At 39.0% G+C, this 19,891-nt stretch overlaps 1 protein-coding gene across 2 annotated transcripts in view; it reads right to left on the minus strand.

Annotated features, from left to right (window-relative positions):
- The window catches only part of LOC127657021 (mitogen-activated protein kinase-binding protein 1-like), a 62,977-nt gene that overhangs the window by 3,014 nt on the left and 40,072 nt on the right, over window positions 1-19,891 (minus strand). The window contains exons 10-29 of one of the 2 annotated variants that reach the window (XM_052145657.1): window positions 18,568-18,757; window positions 17,100-17,237; window positions 15,093-15,274; window positions 14,353-14,444; window positions 9,843-9,968; window positions 9,656-9,726; window positions 8,562-8,683; window positions 5,497-5,572; window positions 5,286-5,397; window positions 5,072-5,135; window positions 4,803-4,925; window positions 3,982-4,127; window positions 3,772-3,818; window positions 3,441-3,674; window positions 2,819-2,943; window positions 2,481-2,620; window positions 2,030-2,215; window positions 1,854-1,929; window positions 1,468-1,757; window positions 459-1,310 (exon numbers count right to left, since the gene is read on the minus strand). In XM_052145657.1, coding sequence (XP_052001617.1) covers window positions 459-1,310; window positions 1,468-1,757; window positions 1,854-1,929; window positions 2,030-2,215; window positions 2,481-2,620; window positions 2,819-2,943; window positions 3,441-3,674; window positions 3,772-3,818; window positions 3,982-4,127; window positions 4,803-4,925; window positions 5,072-5,135; window positions 5,286-5,397; window positions 5,497-5,572; window positions 8,562-8,683; window positions 9,656-9,726; window positions 9,843-9,968; window positions 14,353-14,444; window positions 15,093-15,274; window positions 17,100-17,237; window positions 18,568-18,757 — 3,392 coding nt within the window. Of the gene's footprint in view, window positions 1-284; window positions 1,311-1,467; window positions 1,758-1,853; window positions 1,930-2,029; window positions 2,216-2,480; window positions 2,621-2,818; window positions 2,944-3,440; window positions 3,675-3,771; window positions 3,819-3,981; window positions 4,128-4,802; window positions 4,926-5,071; window positions 5,136-5,285; window positions 5,398-5,496; window positions 5,573-8,561; window positions 8,684-9,655; window positions 9,727-9,842; window positions 9,969-14,352; window positions 14,445-15,092; window positions 15,275-17,099; window positions 17,238-18,567; window positions 18,758-19,891 lie in introns of both variants that reach the window. The other variant, XM_052145656.1, reaches the window with a different exon arrangement.

Consider the following 19,891-nt stretch of genomic DNA (forward strand, 5'->3'; position numbering starts at 1 on the left):
TGAACTTATTAAAGGGAAAATTCAGCCAAAATTGAAAATGTTACCAATTTATCATTTACTCCCCTGATATTGTCTCAAATCTGTTTGCATTTCTTCTGTAAACTCAAAAGCAGGTGTTAGGTAGAACATTAGACTCAGTGACCTTTCATTGTGACTAAGCCATCCTAACATCTCCTTTTGTGTTCCATGGAAGAAAGTAAGTCATCTGTGGTTTAATTTAAGGTGGAGTATCACTGGCTTAGATGGAGGAGGTTACAGAATGTGTGAGTAAGGGCATGCCTCACCCTGCAGGTAGTAATGGTTAATGGATGGCGAGGGGGAAGACGAGATGAGAGAGGTGATGGAAGATGTAGAGGAGGTGGAGAAAGACCAGATCCCTTTGGTAAAGAAGTGTTTAGAGAGCCCCAGCCGAAGCGGTGTGCAAGACGGAATGAGGCAAGACAGATGTCCCAGCAAACCTGAATCCTGAGGCTGAAGAAGACCTAGACTGCCCTGGCCCATGGGAAAGCAGTCAGCCCTCTGGGTTTCCTCTTCCCCTGGCTCCAAATTTGACTTTAGTTCAACTTCTGTTAAGTCTTTAGGCTGGTCTGGATTGAGTCCCATTTTAAGCTCAATTTGGTCCAAGTCTGTTGTTTCAGACATGGTCAAACATACAGCTGAGAGCTGTACGATGCTGCTGGGCAGCTGAAAGTTTTCTGGAAGTGATGGAGTTGTTGGTGTTCTACTTGTGGACTCTTTGTCCTTTTGTACAAGTCTGGGGCTCTTGTTGCTTGGCGATAGGGTGGATATAGAGAGTCTGTCTGGAAGAGTATTGGGAATGTCTATATGGAGTAGGGGCCGAGCATTACCAATCAGTTTGGCCTGGAGGCCTTTAGAAGAGGAGCTTCCAGTTGATCCAGCACTGAGTGTAGGTATGACGGCTGCATGGGGCGTGTTGGGGCCTGGAAATGGGGATGAAGGGGAAGAGATGAGGGCGACAGGAGTGGTGGGCTTGCTCTGGGAGGTGCTCCGAGATTTGGACGAGTCAGATCCAGAAGATACAGTGTCTTCTCCAAGTTCTACCATGTTCAGACTGTCCCCCATGGACACAGAGCGGGACATCTTGGCCATAGAGCTTGTGGTGGGGCTCATGTAGGACCGAGACTTGAGCCTGGTGGGAGTGGTGATGTCTTTTGCCAGGCTGATCGCGGGGCTTGTGAGCGGGACGATGGGAAGGGAACGGCGTGGCATAGTGGAGTCACCTCTTTCAGGGGTCTGGGGTTGAGGGTGGACTTCCTTAGAGGGACGAACAGGTGTTTGGTCTGTGTCGGCTGTTGAGAGGACAGGAGGGAGGGATGAGGTGATTAATAAATTGAGAAACTTTAAAGAGATTTTTGTTTGTTTAACAAATTCTTGCACCCATCTGTGCTGTTTTTCAATAGTTTTTGCAGTATTATTCTACATCACAATTTCAGCAGAATATTTTACCTTCTGAGGAGATGTTGTGGATAGATTGGGCTTTCCTCATGCCTGCAGAACTAGCATGAATTGCAGCGGCTTTTGCAACAGGGCTGATCAGTCTGCGGGAGTCTGCGGTCGGTGTGCGTTTCTTCTGGATTAAATGCTGACCTGTTGCCTTCTCAGAGCCCTGAGACTCCTGCTGTTTGTCTTGACTCTTATTCTCCATGAGAGGGCGCACTTCAGAGATCAGGGGTCGCACCAATCCGCTGGCGGTTTTAACATCACTGCTTTTATTTGAATGGAGCGGGAATGCAGTTCTTGTAAAAACGAAAAAGAATAGTCATGTTTTTGAATGTCATTGAGAATTGATGTTACGTCTGGATGAGTTTTGGTCTCTGGTCATTGTGTCTTACCTGCTAGGAGAGTTCTGAGAGAGGAACTTCGATGACATGCTGTCAGAGATGTTTGAAGTTACTTTGGTTGGACTTGCTGAAGAGACAACAACAACAAAAAAATAGTATGAGATCTCCTTATACCTGCATTAAAGTTGCAGTTAACATGCAATTTGTTTAACCTAGAAAGACCGTACCAGAATTTTTGAGGTCTGACAGGTTTGCAAAGTGCCTTTTGAGAAAAGCCTCCTGGTCTGGGGTCTGAGGAATAGGTATCTGAACGTCATTCTTCCTCAAGCTGTCCTCTTCTTCCTCATCAAGATCTTCCATATCCAGTTCTGATGAGTTTCCATCTACACTCAGTGGTTCAGTGGGCTCTGAATCTAAAGTGTATGGACAAAAATATACATTCCCGAAAATCTTATTTCCTTAACTTGTAGCAACTTCAGCAATTAAATAACATGCTGTTAAGAATTTCCATTATACGATGAAGCAATGACTCCTGGCTGATTATATCAGCTTTATTGAGGATTGTGCGAGGGAACCACCGAAACTAAATGTTGTTCTAAATTACATCTCACACGTTTAATCTTTGATTTCGTAGGAAGTGTGCAGGGGCCTTTATTGTGCTAAGTTTAGTTCTTTTACCTTCTCCAGGGTGCTCAGGGCTGGACAGGCGACTGCTGGAATACTCCATAGAGCAGGCACTATCTGGACTTTGCTTCTCAGGACAAGAGTTCACTTTAGCACATCTCACGCCATGAGGTATCTTCTTCACCTGATACTCACTATACACAAAGAGAGAAACATATGGATCTGAACTGTACATTTAAAAGGACTAGCTTTCTACAAAAATAATTGTGTTACTGTGTGATGCATTTGTAGTTTTGCTAAAGCAACTTTGTGAGAAGATCTCCCAAGGAAAACAAACCAGTATGCAGTGATCCAAAAGATATGACATCCACCTAAAAATGTCTTAGACTGACCTGCCAGCAAGACTGGTCTGATCTTCACATCCTTCAGGAAACAGCACCTCTGTGTCTGGGGTTTGAGGTGACAGCTGGATGTAATGAGGACGTGTTTGTCCACCTGGTCCATTTTCTTCTGGTACCTACAGAGAGGATCCGTACCGAAGGGTTGCATAGTTTTTATCAGTCCGATGACAAAGTTTGGTTTGCAAGTTACCATGCTGCTATGGTGAGCAGTTTCAAGAAATAATTTGTTGCTGGATTGTTCAAGTTTCAAAGGTTTATGGCATTTAAAGTTATTCAAGAGTATGGCTTGAGGCTGTTGAATCGAAATGGTATTCTAATAACAACCTTCTGCTGAGACTACAGAGGCATCATATAAACAAGCTTCCACTTTGTTACATGATGGTTTGTTATTGTGGTATCACTGATTTCAGATTTACTCCCACCACCCAACATCATGTACTGTAAAAAAAAATCTGTAGTTGTTAATATTTCATTCTGGTCGAAGTTCATGGCCAAAATAAGCTGCAGTGACTTAGTAAAATGTGCCAAAGGTCAAAAGTTTTACCATGAAAGACTACATTGAATATTGCATGTTTTATATTTATATAAAGATGGTTTAAAGACTACTTCTCACCCATGCAGCGAGGGTCTGCAGGCTGATAGTGCTGCCCATTTCCTGGTTCTTGTGCGGTGGAGGTTCTTTATGAACATGAGGGGATTTGCTAGGGAAGAGGGGCATGGCGAAAGACTCCAGTTGCCTTAGATCCAGCATGGACTTCACTTTTAGATCCATACTGCTTAAACGTCTGGACCATCGGCGCCTCGGCCGCAGACCTGATCCCTCGCATTCAGTACTGCTGTTGGATTGCTGAGAAAGAGAGAGAGTGTATATCTGTTCAAAAAAAGAATGAAACAAAATGAGAATAAAAGATGAGATTATGTAATGTAGCCACAGACTTTCTTACCTTCCTCATCTGGGAATTGAGAGTATTGCGCTTCTCCTCTGACGATCCTTGAAACAGAAACAAAATACTAATATTGCAAGCTCATGAAGCTCAAAATAAATATTTGCAAGAGGTCTTAACCAATCCAACCCAAAATGCCAGACGTGGGATGTAGAGTAGAACTAGCCAAACCAGTTTACTATGACTACTAGAGAATTTCAGATGGATTACCAGTCTCTTCGCTGGCGCTGCTCCCTGATGACAGTTGAGGAAACATCTCATCTTCTTCCTCAATACACTCCTCTTCCTCAACGTCTTTGTCACTGTCAGATGACATGGTACCAATGACTGGAGCACTGTGGATTTCTCTCCTTGTGCTGCCAGAAACCGAAAACATTTTCAAAACACTCTTTTAGGATTTTGTGCAAAAAATTGCCATTTTGGACAAGATTTCAAGCAGTGACTGCAGTTCAGCGTGAGACTGTGACATGGTATACCTCTTCTAAAACTATTTTAAACAAAATATTTTCATATATTTCATATATCAATTGAGAAACTGGAATATTTGTGCTTTTATAAATGCATTTGTTGTTACATAGGACTATTTAAGTGAACAGCAAACTGTACAAATGAAAATGTCCTTGAAGCTAGTTATTTGACCATTGACACCCACCTAGACAGAACGACAATCTGACTGACATCTGTCCAAAATGACCAACCACAGTTCACTTTAAGGGGTAGGAAAATCTCAAATTGATGATGTTTCTTGCAATGTTGAGAAAGCCCTTTGCATTTTACATTTACATTTATGCATTTGGCAGACGCTTTTATCCAAAGGGACTTACAGTGACTTATTACAGGGACAATCCCCCGTATCAATCCGGAGTTAAGTGCCTTGCTCAAGGACACAATGGTGGTGGCTGTGGGGATCGAAATAACAACCTTCTGCTTAACAGTTATGTGCTTTAGCCCACTACACCACCACCACTCCTGGTGTGCAACTGTAACCTAACCATATGCATATTATTGTATGTGTGCAAGTATGTTCTTACCTAAGTGTGTGATGTTTGTTTGGAGGGGTCTTCTGAACTGGTTTGCTGTTTTGTTTCAGGTCTGAGAGCCGCTGTCTCATATTGATGGTCAACTCAGGACACAGTCGCCACACAAATATACAGCTGGAAAACAGGAATACCCCAGCAGACAAACATATTATCATAATTCAATCAAAACATACAATGTTCTATTCTCAATTAAAAGACTAACATGATTAAATTATTTTTTAATCTTTGAAACAGGATTTCAGAACATCCCTCAACACTACCTGTCTCCGGACCCAGATATCAGATGCCTACAGTCATTACTAAACTTCATCCCTGTTACAATCTCTAAAAGAGAAAATCAAACACAAAGATAACACAATGTTTTGACCTAGTTTCAAGTTTTTACTCTTATCAACACATGATAGTTGCATACTCTCACACACACATCACTTTATTTTAAATCATGTAACAACAGACTCTTTTGAAGGATCTTACCGGAGTGGCCAAACATGGTGGCCACACATTCTCCAGTGTAGAAGTCATAGATGCTGATGTTTTTGTCTGAGCAGCTTGTGGCCACATACAGACCAGAGGGATCCGTCTGGACCTAATAAACAATGCTTGTAGGTTTGAGATCAAAAGCAGCATCTGAACTAAGAGTATGTCTAATATCCCACTTATTTGTTTTAATTCAAGTTCTGCCTACCTTGATAAGGGTCCCATCTTCACCCTGAGAGCCCTTGTAGACTTTCTTCTGTTTGCCATTGCAGATGTTAAAGATTCTGTAAACAAAAGAGAAAATTAGATGTGTTTTAATTTGACAGCTATTGGAAAAAGTCTGGTTAAATAAATAAATTAATCACAAATGCCCATAATCATGTTTTGATTTAAAGGCTTTTACCATTGAACAATGCACCTTGAACACTTTTGTTTCAAAAGATCAAGGAAAAACCTATGCAGACGTACTCTGACATTCACAATGCAAAGTTTCCAACATAGTCCATCCAGACCATTTATGAAAACCCAGCAGCAAAACGATGTAATTCAGAAATAGGTTCGCCAATCATGGCAGTGATTATTTGCATAGATAATCTTAAAGATGCAATAGCAAAAACAGTCCGAAAGTGGGTAGAAAATGATCATGCAAAGCTAAATTATGACCGTTTAAACAGTGAATAAATGTTAGAAGTGGACTTGTGTTGAACAAAATAAAATGATAAGTATTGAATATGGCCCCTTTAAATCTTTGACTAGGCAAAGGTGCTGCTGAATTACCCCTTTCTCTTTCAGCCACGAGGGGGCTCTATATTGTCATGCTTTCATTAATATATTACAGGTTTTTCTGTTGAAGCATAATTTTCTGTAAAGCTGCTTTGAAATGATGTGTGCTGTGAAAAGCACTATACAAATAAAAATAACTTGACTTCAACTGCCTCCTCTTATGGCAGATCAAACAACCGCACTTTGTTTGTCAGCTTTGGGAGGAGCACAACCAATGAACCCCTCAGGCTCCACATGACTTACACAGGGAACAAAACAAACCTGTGCCTATTAGAGGCATTAAAAACACAGAACATGCTCCAGTACAGAGGCTACCTGCACTGACTATTGACTCTATTGGTTGATCTGTATTAACACTGTATTCTACACCGTACATGAGACACAGGGCAAAAGATACAGTACGGCTGTATTATATATGACATTCCTGACATTTTTCTAGCCCACGTTGCAGAATACATTTGCAGCCGTAGTTTGAATGAACAAAGGAAAACAGTTTCAAACCATGCGCTGTGTTTGTTACTTCCTAATGTTGACCTTTGTGTGGGACCGCACAAACACAATGAGGCAAAGAGTGCCAATGCTGTAGCATATTGAGGAAACTCAATGTGGAAGAGGATAAATTCAGCAGAAGCGTGAATCTCACAAAACCTTGGAAGAACATGCCCCCAAAATCTAAAGAAATAAGAAAATATACTTTTCTTAAAGAAAAATTATTTTCAGGACTATGAAGCACATTTTCCCTTCAAATTCTCATTACTGTAATAAACAGAGAAAAAACAAAACATTTGTTGATCCAGTACATCCCACAGATGCTAGATTGGAGATCTGAGGAATTTGGAGGCCAGGGCAACACCTTGAACTCTTCATCATGTTCCTCAAACTATTCCCGAACTATGTGTGCAGTGTGGCAGGGTGCATTAGCATGCTGAAAGAGGCCACTCCATCAGGGAATACCATTGCCATCAAGGGGTGACACGAGTCAAATTTACATCCACATGAATGGCTGGACCCAGGGTTTCCCAGCATAACATTGCCCAGAGCATCACACTCCCTTTACCAGCTTGTCATCTTCCCACAGTGCATCCTGGTGCCATCACTTCCGTAGGTAAACGGTGCACACATACACAGCTACGTAATGTAAAAGAAAACAGGACTCATCAGACCAGGCAACCTTTTTCCACTACTCCAGGTCCAGTTACGACACTTGCTAGCCCATTGTAGGCACATTCGTGGACAGGGGTCATCATGGACACTCTGACCGGTCTGCAGCTACACAGCCTCATACGCAGCAGTGTGCTGTGACACATACCTCCCGTAACCATCATTACAATTTTCTGTGACTTGTGCCACAGAGGACCTTCTGTCGGTTCGGACCATACGGGATAGCTTTAGTTGCCCTGGCGCAGCGATGAACCTTGGGTACCCAACACTCTGTTGCCAGTTTGTGGTTTCCCTCCTTGGACCACTGTCGGTAGGTACTCACCACAGATGACCGGGAGCACCCCACAAGCCTTGCCGTTTCAGAGATGCTCTGACCCAGTCGTCTGGCCATTACAATTTGGCCCTTGTCAAAATCACTCAGATCTTTACTCCTGCTCATTTCTCCTGTATTTAACATGTTGACTACGAGAACTGATTGTTCTCTTACCATCTAATCTACCCAGACATTGACACGTGGCCTTGTTAGGAGATGATCAATGTTATTCGCTTCACATGTGAGTGGTCATAATGTTGTGGCTCATCAGTGTATAACCGTAATTGTAAAATATTGATATATCATGTTAGTATTTGTTGTTAGTATTTGTTATCCTGGCTTTTATTTTTGCTGATTTGTATTGATGTATTTCCGTAAACAAAAATAATGTCTTAACATGATTGTTTTATTGAAATCCAATGAGAATCATCAGAAAGAATAATGAGAATTACAACAAAAAAAAAAAGTCTTATAAAAAATATGTATTATTTATCACCTAGATGTATTTTTGTGCGATTCACAATGTGAGACAATCAGACTAGTGTGACAGTTTGGACAGGTGAGTCACAGATCAGATTGACTAAATGTGTGTGACTTGCATCTAGTGTGTGTGCTCATGCTCTACAACATGCTTTAATGTGACAAGATTAACCAGTCAAGCATCTAATCCCATCCTACTGTAAATGTGATAATCTTATAACAGTGCAAGCCATGCGACAGACAACTGTAACGCCCTGCCACATGACATCACACCTCTAGATATATCCAAGTACATGTTGAACATGTACAGTTAAATCCTCACACAAATAAGTCAAAATACTTTAATTAATTTAATACAACAGTAATTTATACAAATGAATGCATATATAAATAAGCAAAATAACATTACAATTTCCTGGTAGACAGACTCAACTATCTGATGCACACAAGGAGGGGATTATAATGATAATAATAATATGCAGATTATTACAGGTTTTATAATTGCTAACCACCACAAGAAATCAAAGCATTCGAACCTGATGCTGCGATCCTGACAGCCGACGACCGCATACTTTCGTGTAGGGTCGATATCCATGTCATACAGCGTAGTCTTCCTCACTATGTGATGAGTACGTGTGAACGCTGTGCCTTCCTCGGTCTGTTTCGGGATATTTAATAATTAGTTAATTTCAAAGAATTTATTGATTTATTTAATTCTGTTTTTTAAAAAAAAAGAAAAAATTATATCATTATTCAGATGAGTATATTGTGAAAACAAAAAACAAAAAATTTTGATCTAAAATAATCTATTTCTTTTCTAAATATCACGGCTGAGTTCAATATTCTTGTTTCCTCTACCTTATTTCCCTTCCTCCATAAGAACAAAATAGATCTTTATGCATGACATTGTGAATTTACAGAGCAAGTTGTTTGTTTATGAGCAGTTTCACACCTCAAGGTAAAAACTGTACCATTCTTACCAACAGATTAAACAACCTTCTACTGATGATTTTGAATGTCTTATATTACAATTACACAAACACGTCCGGATGTCTCACCTGATCACTATTATGTCACAACATATATCATATATACATATATCATATATCACTATATCAGTTTATTCCACTACTAAACCATTTCTCAACTCTAATCTGGTTTTATGGTTGAATTAAAAGCTGTTCTATGATGCATATTGCAGTGTGACTTAATTAAGTATATTGTTTGTATTTTGCTGCCCGCATACATACCATGGCTGTTTGTGTTCCAGCACATACCATTTTTTTCAAAATGGACCAATCCCCCTTAATCATATTGTTGTTAAAGTACTGCTGTGTTCTCATATTATTAACAGTTACTATATTTTAATCCAGATTCAGAAACTACAACACCATATATATTGAGACTATTTAAAGTTTGTCTCTTATTTTTAACTCCCAAGTAGAAAAACATGATAGTTAAAAAAACTGGTACTCAGTGTCTGCTTGTGGCTGATTTGAATTATGAGCCACTATTAACGGTTTCTAAAGGGCTGAGGAATCTGACAGCTTTGAATTAAACTGCTGGAGGTAACAAACATAGAGACACTTTGAAGAACATTCAACTATTATATTGAAGTTTTAAGTCTCACCTTCTGTGCTGTGCGGAAGTAGATACTTTTATCAGCACCACAACTGATCATTCGGACTTTGCCATCATTAGCTGAGCAAAAACAAAGGTGCCACATATGAACATTTGAGCTGTTCTTTGTACAGTATATCAGAAATAGCAAAGATAAAGCTCCTGCAGGACAGGTTATCTGTTTGACAGAGTCTCACCAGCAAAACGGACAGCAGTGATAGAGGACGAGTGTTCATCCAGTGTTTGTAGCAGACCATATTCCCGCTCCGCATCCAGCACATGGATCAGCCTGTCTCTGCTGGCGGTGGTCAACAGCTTCAGCCCTGCAGACACAAGCAAGAACAAACACACATAGGAGTACAAACAGTGTTAGTATGCATGAAAATCCTTCTAAATGACATTCCACACCTACATGAATGCTGGCATTCCCTCATATATACCTCACAAAAAGTACCAAAATATTACCAAGGTATTTTGGACATGTAACCATGGTAATATCATGTTTTTTGGGACATGCTATCATGGTATTACCATGATTTTTCTTACATGGTACCATGATAATACAATGTGTTTTTAGACATAGTATCACAGAAATGTTTTTGGTCATAGTACCATGATAATACCATGTTTTTTGACATTATACCATGATATCACCATGTTTTGGACATAGTTTGATGATAATACCATGTTTTACATAATTCAGTGCTTTGAAAAAGCATTTGCCCCATCCTGATTTCTTCTGTTTTTGTGTATATCTCAAACTAAACTGTTTTATGTTAGATTTTGTTAGAATTTTTTGAACAAAGGCAATTATCATGTTTAAATGATAATGTTATTTATTGAAGCAAAAAGTTATCCAATACTTGCATGAAAAGTATTAGCCCCATTAGTTACTAAATCCCCAAATCTATGAAACTGCATTCATAATGGAGTTCAGCTGGACTAGACACATCCAGGCCTGATTATTGCCAGCCCTGTTCAATCAAATCAACACCTAAATAGAACTTTATCAGCAGTAAGAAGTTGGCAAAAAGGACTCACCCAGTAGCACACTATGCCAAGGTCGAAAGAAATATCAGAAATTGAGGAAAGAGGTGATTGAAATACATCAGTCTGGGAAGGGTTACAAAGCTATTTCAAAGGCTCTGGGACTCTAAAGAACCACAGTGAGAGCCATTATCTCCAAATGAAGAAAACTTGGCACAGTTGTGAACCTTCCCTGAAGTGGCCGACCTTCCAACATTCCTCCAAGAGTACCGCGATAACTCAACCAGGAAGTCAAGGACAACATCCAAGGAAATGCAGGCCTCTCTTGCATCAATAAAGGTCATTGTCCATGACTCCATTATCAGAAAGACACTGGCCAAAAGTGGCATCCATGGAAGAGTGGCGAGGTGAAAACCACTGCTAACCCAGAAGAACAGTATCGTCTGAATTCTGCCAAAACACACTTTGATGATCCTCAAACCTTTTACGTTATGTGGACTGATGAGTCAAAAGTGGAACTGTTTAGAAGACAGAGGTCCCATTACATCTGGCATAAATCAAACACAGATCCACAGAATGAACATCATGTCTATGGTCAAGCATGGTGGTGGTAGTGTAATGGTGTGGGGATGTTTGCTGCCTCGGGGCGACTTGCAATAATTAAGGAAAACATGAATTCTGCACTCTACCAGACAATCCTAAAGGAGAACTTCCGGTCATCAGTCCGTGAGTTGAAGCTCAAGCGCAACTGGATTATGCAGCAAGACAATGATCCAAAGCATGATGATCCACCTCTGAATAGCTCAAAAGAATCAAAAATTTAAGTTTTGGAGGGTACTAGTCAAAGTCCAGACTTGAACCCGATTGAGATGCTAGAAAAGTGGTGGTGGCGTAGTGGCTAAAGCACAGGGCTGTTAATCAGAAGGTCACAGGTTCGAACCCCACAGTCACCACCATTGTGTCCTTGAGCAAGACACTTAACTCCAGGTTGTTCCAGGGGGATTGTCCCTGTAATAAGTCACTGTAAGTTGCTTTGGATAAATGTGTCTGCCAAATGCATAAATGTAAAGCAGTTCTGCAAATAAGAGTGGGCCAAAATTCCACCACAGCGTTGTGAAAGACTGATCTCCAGTTATCAGAAGCATTTGGTTGCAGGTGTTACTGATAAAGGTGGCACAACCAGTTATTAAGTTTAAGGGGGCAGTTAGTTTTTCACATGTGTGATATAAGTGTTGGATAACTTTTTTGCTTATATATATATATATTTGGAAACTATGTTTTGTGTTACTCAGGTTGCCTTTGTTTTATGTTCTATCCCGTTTGAAGATCTTACCATGTTTTTTTGGTTATGGTACCAGGGTAACACCATGTGTTTGGACATAGTTCCATGATAATACCATGTTTTTTCGACATGTTTTTCTACATATTTTATAATGTTTTGGTACCATGGTAATTCCATGGTCTTTTGGGAATACCATCATTATAATGCCATGTTTTCTGTGATAATATTTTTTGTACATAACCACAATGGTAATCTTTGAAGTACCTTACAGTAAATACCATGTTGCATGAATAGTGTAATCATACAGTAGTACCATGGAACATAAATAAAAGTACCATGGTATTATGGTAAATGGTCTGCACTTATATTGCGCCTTTTTAACCTTATCGTTATTCAAAGCGCTTTACACTGTTGACTCATTCACACATCACACACACATTCATACACCGATGGCGGCAGAGCTGCCATGCAAGGTGCTAGCCTGCCATTGGGAGCAACTTGGGGTTCAGTGTCTTGCCCAAGGACACTTCGGCATGTGGAGTCATGTGGGCCAGGATTCGAACCACCAACCCTGCGATTAGTGGCCAACCCAATCTACCACCTGAGCCACAGCTGCCCTCCATTTATTATCATCTGATAAAATCATTGTCCTATGTTAATTCCACTGTACATTTCTGAAAAGTCTGCTAGTTTAACTGCATTTCTGAAATAGCCTACTGTGATAAAAAGTTCAATATCAGGCGAACCGTGTGAAGTGTTGCTCCTGTGTTGTTCTCATTCTCACACTTTTCACACCACATGCTGATCCTTTAACACACTGAGTTCATGTGTGACTTCACAGTAAGGAGAGAATGCAAATGCTTCTTACAGTGTGAGAACAGAACATATGTTTCTGCAACAGTAAGCAGAATGCCAGCAGCCTAGAGCATGTTGAAATAAGCGTTCCTCTCAATAGAGATATTCCCAAATTGAAAACTCTACTATATTCTTATGTCTTCAAAGCAGAAACACAAATACAATATTGTGATGTTCTTCAGTGAACAATGCGGAATCTAATCATAATGTGACCCTCAAGGCTTTAGGATCCTCATGGACTATTTAGAAGGGAGCAGAACTAATTTGCTCAGTACTGCGTTTGTTTTTCGATGTGCATGTTGAACAGATATAGTAACATAAAGAGAAAATGTAAAAGAAGAAACAGATACACTGATCAGCCACAACATTAAAACCACCTCGTGCTGCCAAAACAGTGCCAACTCACTACACTACAATTGTACAGAGTGGTTATCTTAGTTACTGTAGACGTTGTCAGTTTGAACCAGTCTGGCCATTCTCTGTTGACCTCTCTCATCAACAAGGCATTTCCATCCACAGAACTGCCGCTCACTGGATGTTTCTTATTTTTGGCACCATTCTGAGTAAATTCTAGGAACTGTTGTGTGAAAATCCCAGAAGATCAGCAGTTACAGAAATACTCAAACCAGCACATTTGGCACCAACAATCATCCATGCGATTATCTAATCAGCCAGTTGTGTGGCAGCAGATCAGTGCATAAAATCATGCAGATACAGGTCAGGAGCTGTAGTTAATGTTCACATCAACCATCAGAATGGGGAAAAAATGTTTGATCTCAGTGATTTGGAGCATGGAAAGATTGTTGGTGTCAGATGGGCTGGTTTGAGTATTTCTGTTACTGCTGATCTCCTGGGATTTTCATACACAACAGTCTCTATAATTAACTCAGAATGGTAATTTCAGAAAGTATTTTTAAATGCAGTGACTTAGAGTACCATGTAAATGCTATGGCATTTGAAAACTATACTGTACTCATACAGTACAATGATATATCTTAAAGTACCATGGTATTACTATCTGATACATCACTGTACCATAGTACTGTAAACAGTTCCTTTTTCTCAGAGCTTACGGTTTTCAAATAATAAAATCTTGTTTGCATGGTCTGATAGAAGTCAACCATGACTGGTATATCAATTTCCTCTATCCATGTCACGTCAACCTCCACTCTACTCAATAGATGCTTAAGGCTCCTTTATTTTCACAATTTAATTTCCTCTGAAAAGAGTTACCATTTTATTAATAAAAACAAAATTTACTGTCAAAATGATCTTCTGTAGTAACATTAGCATGCCACAGATAAGTTTTTAAAACACATAGTTAAAGATCAAATGACATATTAACACTATGCAATGTTGTCTTACTACTTTTAAGTTCGCCCTGTACATTTTTAACCGTAAACACTGGTTGTAAATTCTGCTGGTGGCATATCTGTGAAGTAGTGACTCCAGAGTTATAAAGCATCTGCTGAACATCTGAGTTGGGTCATAATTTATTTTTTACTGGGACATTAAACAGCTCCTCAGTGCAGGATTCAATTATATAGAGAAGTTTAAAGAACCTCTAAGCTCTCAGAACTTACCGGTCTCGGGTTTAGAGTACTCCAGACATAAGATCTCAGAATCATGGGCCTGAACGTCCAGAATTTCTTCCATACTCTCCAAATCGTGGATTCTAGAATCACATCAACAGCAGTTTAGTGAGGATTTGTTTTCTATTCACACTTTGTAGCAATTTCTCTGAAGCCTGTGGGCCGCTAAATATATTAGGACAATTCAGCCAAACTTAAACATATATGAGTGTCTTTTCATTATATTATAAATATTTTAAAAAAAGTGGCGTCATATCAAACCAAGTCCACGTGAGTGTATCAAAAAGGTATTTTAATGCCAACATACCTTTTGTAAGTAATTGCAATCACATACATTAATATAATTGGCTTATTCGTGGTTACATCTTTAAAGAGTGTAGTGCATTTATAATAATTACACATGATATTAAAAATGACATTTGTGTGGTTTTAATGCACTATACTCTTTAAAGGTATAACATGCACAGGATGTACATTTTCATTATATTACATTATAAATGTAGTTACAATTATTCACAATAACATATAATGTGTAAAATAATATATGCATTAATCGCAAGTGTTATCTAACTTTATTTAAGTATGTCCTTTCATGAACCGTGCAGAGTTTCTACTGAATGAGTGCATTTAAGGCTTGGCCAGTTGGGCTATGTAGCCCCTTTTTTATTGCTGGTATGCTGGTAGAAGTGTTAAGTAGTGTTGTGATAAACATCTCTTCTGCTGGGTCAGACCTCAGTGTGCCATTGCGGTCCCCTGATGCCAGGTGCAGCCCGTCTGGACTCACACACATGGTCCTAATGCCCGTCCGGTTCTCACAGGTCTGCGGGTCTGCCTTCTCTGAGTTGCTGGAGATGCAATCTGTGTCTAGCAGGGTGGAGGTGTTGTTGTCCATATAAATGACCTTCTGAAGGTCCTGTGGGGAGATTAATCAAAAACATTAAAAAATCATTTGTGATTTGTTCAGTTGAGTGTATAGTAACTGAAAACGTGAAAGGAAGATGTTGATGGCAAGTACATGTCCATTTATATTTCACAACAAAATCAAAAGAAATCAACAATAAATTGTATTTTGCTTAAAGATAATGAAGCCTAATTTTAGGACCATTAAGGCTTTTATATTGTAATAATATTTGAATGACAATTAAGTACATTTCCTCCTCCAAATTCTCATTACCATGACCATAATTAAAATAATAGGGCTGGGAATTAATTGTTGACTGTTTATCGTGTTAAAAAATGAACATAATTAAAGCAGTATCCGGTGTTTTCACCACTAAAATTGGTGGTACACACTCAACTCAACTGCACATCCTAGCATAGAAACTGATTGTGTGGAGCAATGCCCACTTATTCATTATCCACACTTGAGCGGATTTGCTGTACAGAGAATGGAGACTTCAACCTGCAAGGGGTAAGCCAAGTGTGGGAGAGAAAAAGACAAGCTGCCGTAACTCTCTGCATCACCTGAAAAATGCTCACTCACTGAAAATGGTGCTTTTGTGTTTTGATAACACTCCCTTCAGTTACCTTGCCCTGAAATTCGAACCAGTGTCAAAAGCGAAACCGCGTGTGAGAGACAAAGCATGTGGGCGATACAGACTGAACGGCAGCCAGAAGAAATTATAGTTTTAAGATTTTAAACTTCAGCAAATTAAACTTCATCATTCAATTTGTTTAATATCTGTAAGTATAGTGTCTAACAATGCATCGGCAATGTACACTTAGGTTGATTTTGCCAATAAAGCGTGATATAAATTGAATCTGCCCATTTGATTCTATTTTTTCTAAAACCCTGAAAACCTTTAATTACAGCATGTACACTGATTCTATGGAATGTATACAGATACTTTTATCAAAGATTTATACCCGTAAAAATATTACAATAAATATGAATGTTTAGACATGATTTATTCATCCTAAATACATTATTTATATTTCTACATAATGGTAATTTTTGTTAGATCTTCAATTTATGCTGATTTTAATAAAAAAAAAAAAAAACTATATTTTTTACTATAATAAAGTTAAAAATGATGCATTACAATAATGAGACTTATAAGAATCACCACTGAGAATAACATGAATTACAAATAAAACTGTCATGAAAATAATGCACAAAAAATGAATGGCTCTGAAAATAGAAAGGTATCTTTCTTTTAAACACTATCGGACGATTAATGGGTTAACGGCCTTTCCATCACCTTTGTTATCGGTATCGGCAAAATCCACTATTGGTCAACCTCTATTCACAAGAAGGTGAACAACGTTTTTTTTAACATTCTATAAATCAGTTTTGGACACTATCGGATGATTAATTGGTTAACGACATTCCACCACATTTTTTGTCGGTATCGGCAAAGTCTACTAGCGGTCGACCTCTAATCACAAGAAGGCGAATGTTTTTTTAACATTCTATAAATCAGTTTTGGACACTATCGGACGATTAATGGGTTATCTGCCTTTTCCACCACCTTAGTTATCGGTATCGGCAAAATCCACTGTTGGTCAATTTCTATTCACAAGAAGGCGAACAATGTTTTTTAACATTTTATAAATCAGATTATTTTTATATGCATATGGATTTACCCAAGTATAATGCTTGCTTTTTGTCAAAAAAACATAATCAACAAAAAAACATATTTTTGGCAAGGCAAGTTACTTTTGCAAAATAGTGCTTATCAAGATAAGACAAACAATTTGATTTGTGAACTTTGAACAACTGAGGTCATGTGACGCACATTGCTGATGACATTTCGGCTGAGAGTGGTGTTCTGAGCATCTGTGTTCCATAAACGAATAGTGTTGTCAGATGAACAGCTGAGGAAACAATCTGGAGACAAACGGGGCTGTTCACCATCCCTCAACTCTGGGTACACCTGCAGGACAAAGGAGGGTGAAATAATTCAACCTGACAATACCAAACAGCATCACATCACAAACACAAATACAGGTGTATTTACTCAAGCATGTTATTCAACCTCTATGAGGTCATCTTTAATCAAATAAAAAAGGGAGGTCACTAACGTCTGAAAGCACTGGGTATTAATCACCCCTCCAACATACATAAAAGGTGACACAATATTTTTATGGGACACCATTTGAACTGCATTTCTGAAGTATGTTAAAAAAAATGTATAAAATTGTTACATTCCTGAGGCCAACTTTTAACCTTAATTGACATGTCAGAAACAATCTTCCAGCGAAAGGATTTATTGGCATTTTTGGCATTTTCGTGGCCCTAAGTTCCTAAAAGGACAGGCTTTGATTACAGGATAATTAAACAAGGTAAGGCAATCAAAGACGTAGGTAGTTACACCAGTAACAGGCAAGGCCGGAACCCACAGGAGGAAGGTTTTCAATGGCACAATAACCCACTATGAGGTCACAGCATTCCCAAACACAAAAACATTGGGCTCAAACATAAGAGATGTGCCTCACAATAATTGCCATCAGGGAAATATCAACACACAACACAATGAAAGATAAGCCAAAATAGCGCAAACACTCTCCATCATACAGGCTAGTCCATGTAGACATTTGTGACACCAATACCTTGCTAAAATAAAACTAGTAGATCTTTAAGATTCCTCCTCTTTCTAAGATACTAAAGCTCATCTCTTTGATGACTGATGTTTTCTGTTGTCATTACATGTAAAATGCACCTAGAGTTATAGTTCACCCAAAAATTATATAATTCTCTCATCATTTACCCTCATGCCATCCCAAAAGACTCCAGTGGTTCAATGCCTTCTAAAGCAATCTAATTGGTTTTGGGTGAGAACAGACCAAAATATAACTCCTTTTTCACTTGAAATTTTGAAGTCTTCATGATTTCAAGCTCGATTACAAAAAAAAAATCTGGATCTTTTATGCAAACCTTTATGCTGCCATTAAATGCTTTTTATGAGCTTCAAAGCTTTGGACCCCATTCACTTGCATTGTAAGGACCTACATAGCTAAAATATTCTTCAAAAAAATCCTTGTTTGTGTTCTTCAGAAGAAAGTCATACACATCTGGGATGGCACGAGGGTGAGTATTTTTTATTTTTATTTTTGGGTTTTTCATTTTCTTTTTTAAAAGTGAGTAGACACTCTGTAAATTCTTCATAATAAGACCCGGAATGTGCATTTAGACAGTAACTAAGGTGAATTTAAATTTCATGTTGACTTTGCATTAAATGTTGGTCTAAATGTCTTGTTTCTCACCTCCACGCTCCACACAGAGGATGAATGGTAGAGAGCCGAGTAAACCTTGCCCACTTTACGTAGATCACGGACGTCCCACACGTACAGACTGTGGTCGTTATATACACAGGACAGCCAGCGGTTCGTGGGGTCATATGACACGGCCACTGCATCAGGATAGCGTACATTTTCCTTGTAGGCAAAGAGGTGACTGTGAAGAGAGACATCTTGGTGGATTAGTAGTAAAGACAGCTGAACTGTGGGGTCACTCAAGGTCATCCGAAAGTGTCATGCGAGAATGTGTCAGGGAAGAACCCGCACTTAAAAGACTTGTTTACGGACAATTATAATGAGACAGACAGGATGACAGAAGTGTGTAAATTCTGTGCCACTATAGCCACCAAATGAATTGCAAAAATAATCCCAGTTTGAACTGTTGCATTTTAGCAGTCATTTGCAGTCAAGAACAGACTCCCTGAATTTGTGGAGTGGTGTTGGCGTAGTGGGCTAAAGCACATAACTGGTAATCAGAAGGTTGCTGTTCAATCCCCACAGCCACCACCATTGTGTCCTTGAGCAAGACACTTAACTCCAGGTTGCTCCAGGGGGATTGTCCCTGTAATAAGTGCACTGTAAGTCGCTTTGGATAAAAGCGTCTGCCAAATGCATAAATGTAAATATATAATATATAATAGAGGTCAAAAGCTCCGTCTTTGCATATTTATGGGCGGAAGACTAAGAGGTCTCAAGTGTTTCTAACAGTTTGAAGGGAAAGCAGAGAACAGATGTCACAGGCTAAGCTTCTTCATCTACACTACAAGAATCCAGACTGAATCTTCAACCAGACAGAGATTTCAGGATCACTTCAGGGTATTTGCATATGCATGATGATATGCATGACACCAGAAAAAAAAAAAAAATCAGATTTTTTGACAATTTTATGAAAAATCTGATTTTGTTAAGTCCAAATAGAGTAGCCCTATAAACTCATTGAGCACTTTATTAGGAACACCTGTACACCTAATTATTCATGTGATTACCTTTTCAGCCAATCATGTGTCAGCAGTGCAATGCATAAAATCATTCAGATATGGGTCAGAAACGTGTTCACATCAACCATCATAATGGGGAAAAATGTGATCTCAGTGATTTTGACCATGGCATGACTGTTGGTGCCAGATGGGCTGGTTTGAGTATTTCTGTAACTGCTGATCTCCTGGGATTTTCACACAAAAAAATGCTCTTATATAGCACTTTTGTTAACCTTAGCGGTTTTCAAAGAGCTTTACACTGTGACTCATTCACCCATTCACACACACAACACACACACACACACACACACACA

Source organism: Xyrauchen texanus, chromosome 16 (assembly GCF_025860055.1).
Source record: "Xyrauchen texanus isolate HMW12.3.18 chromosome 16, RBS_HiC_50CHRs, whole genome shotgun sequence".
NCBI classification, from domain to species: Eukaryota; Metazoa; Chordata; class Actinopteri; order Cypriniformes; family Catostomidae; genus Xyrauchen; species Xyrauchen texanus.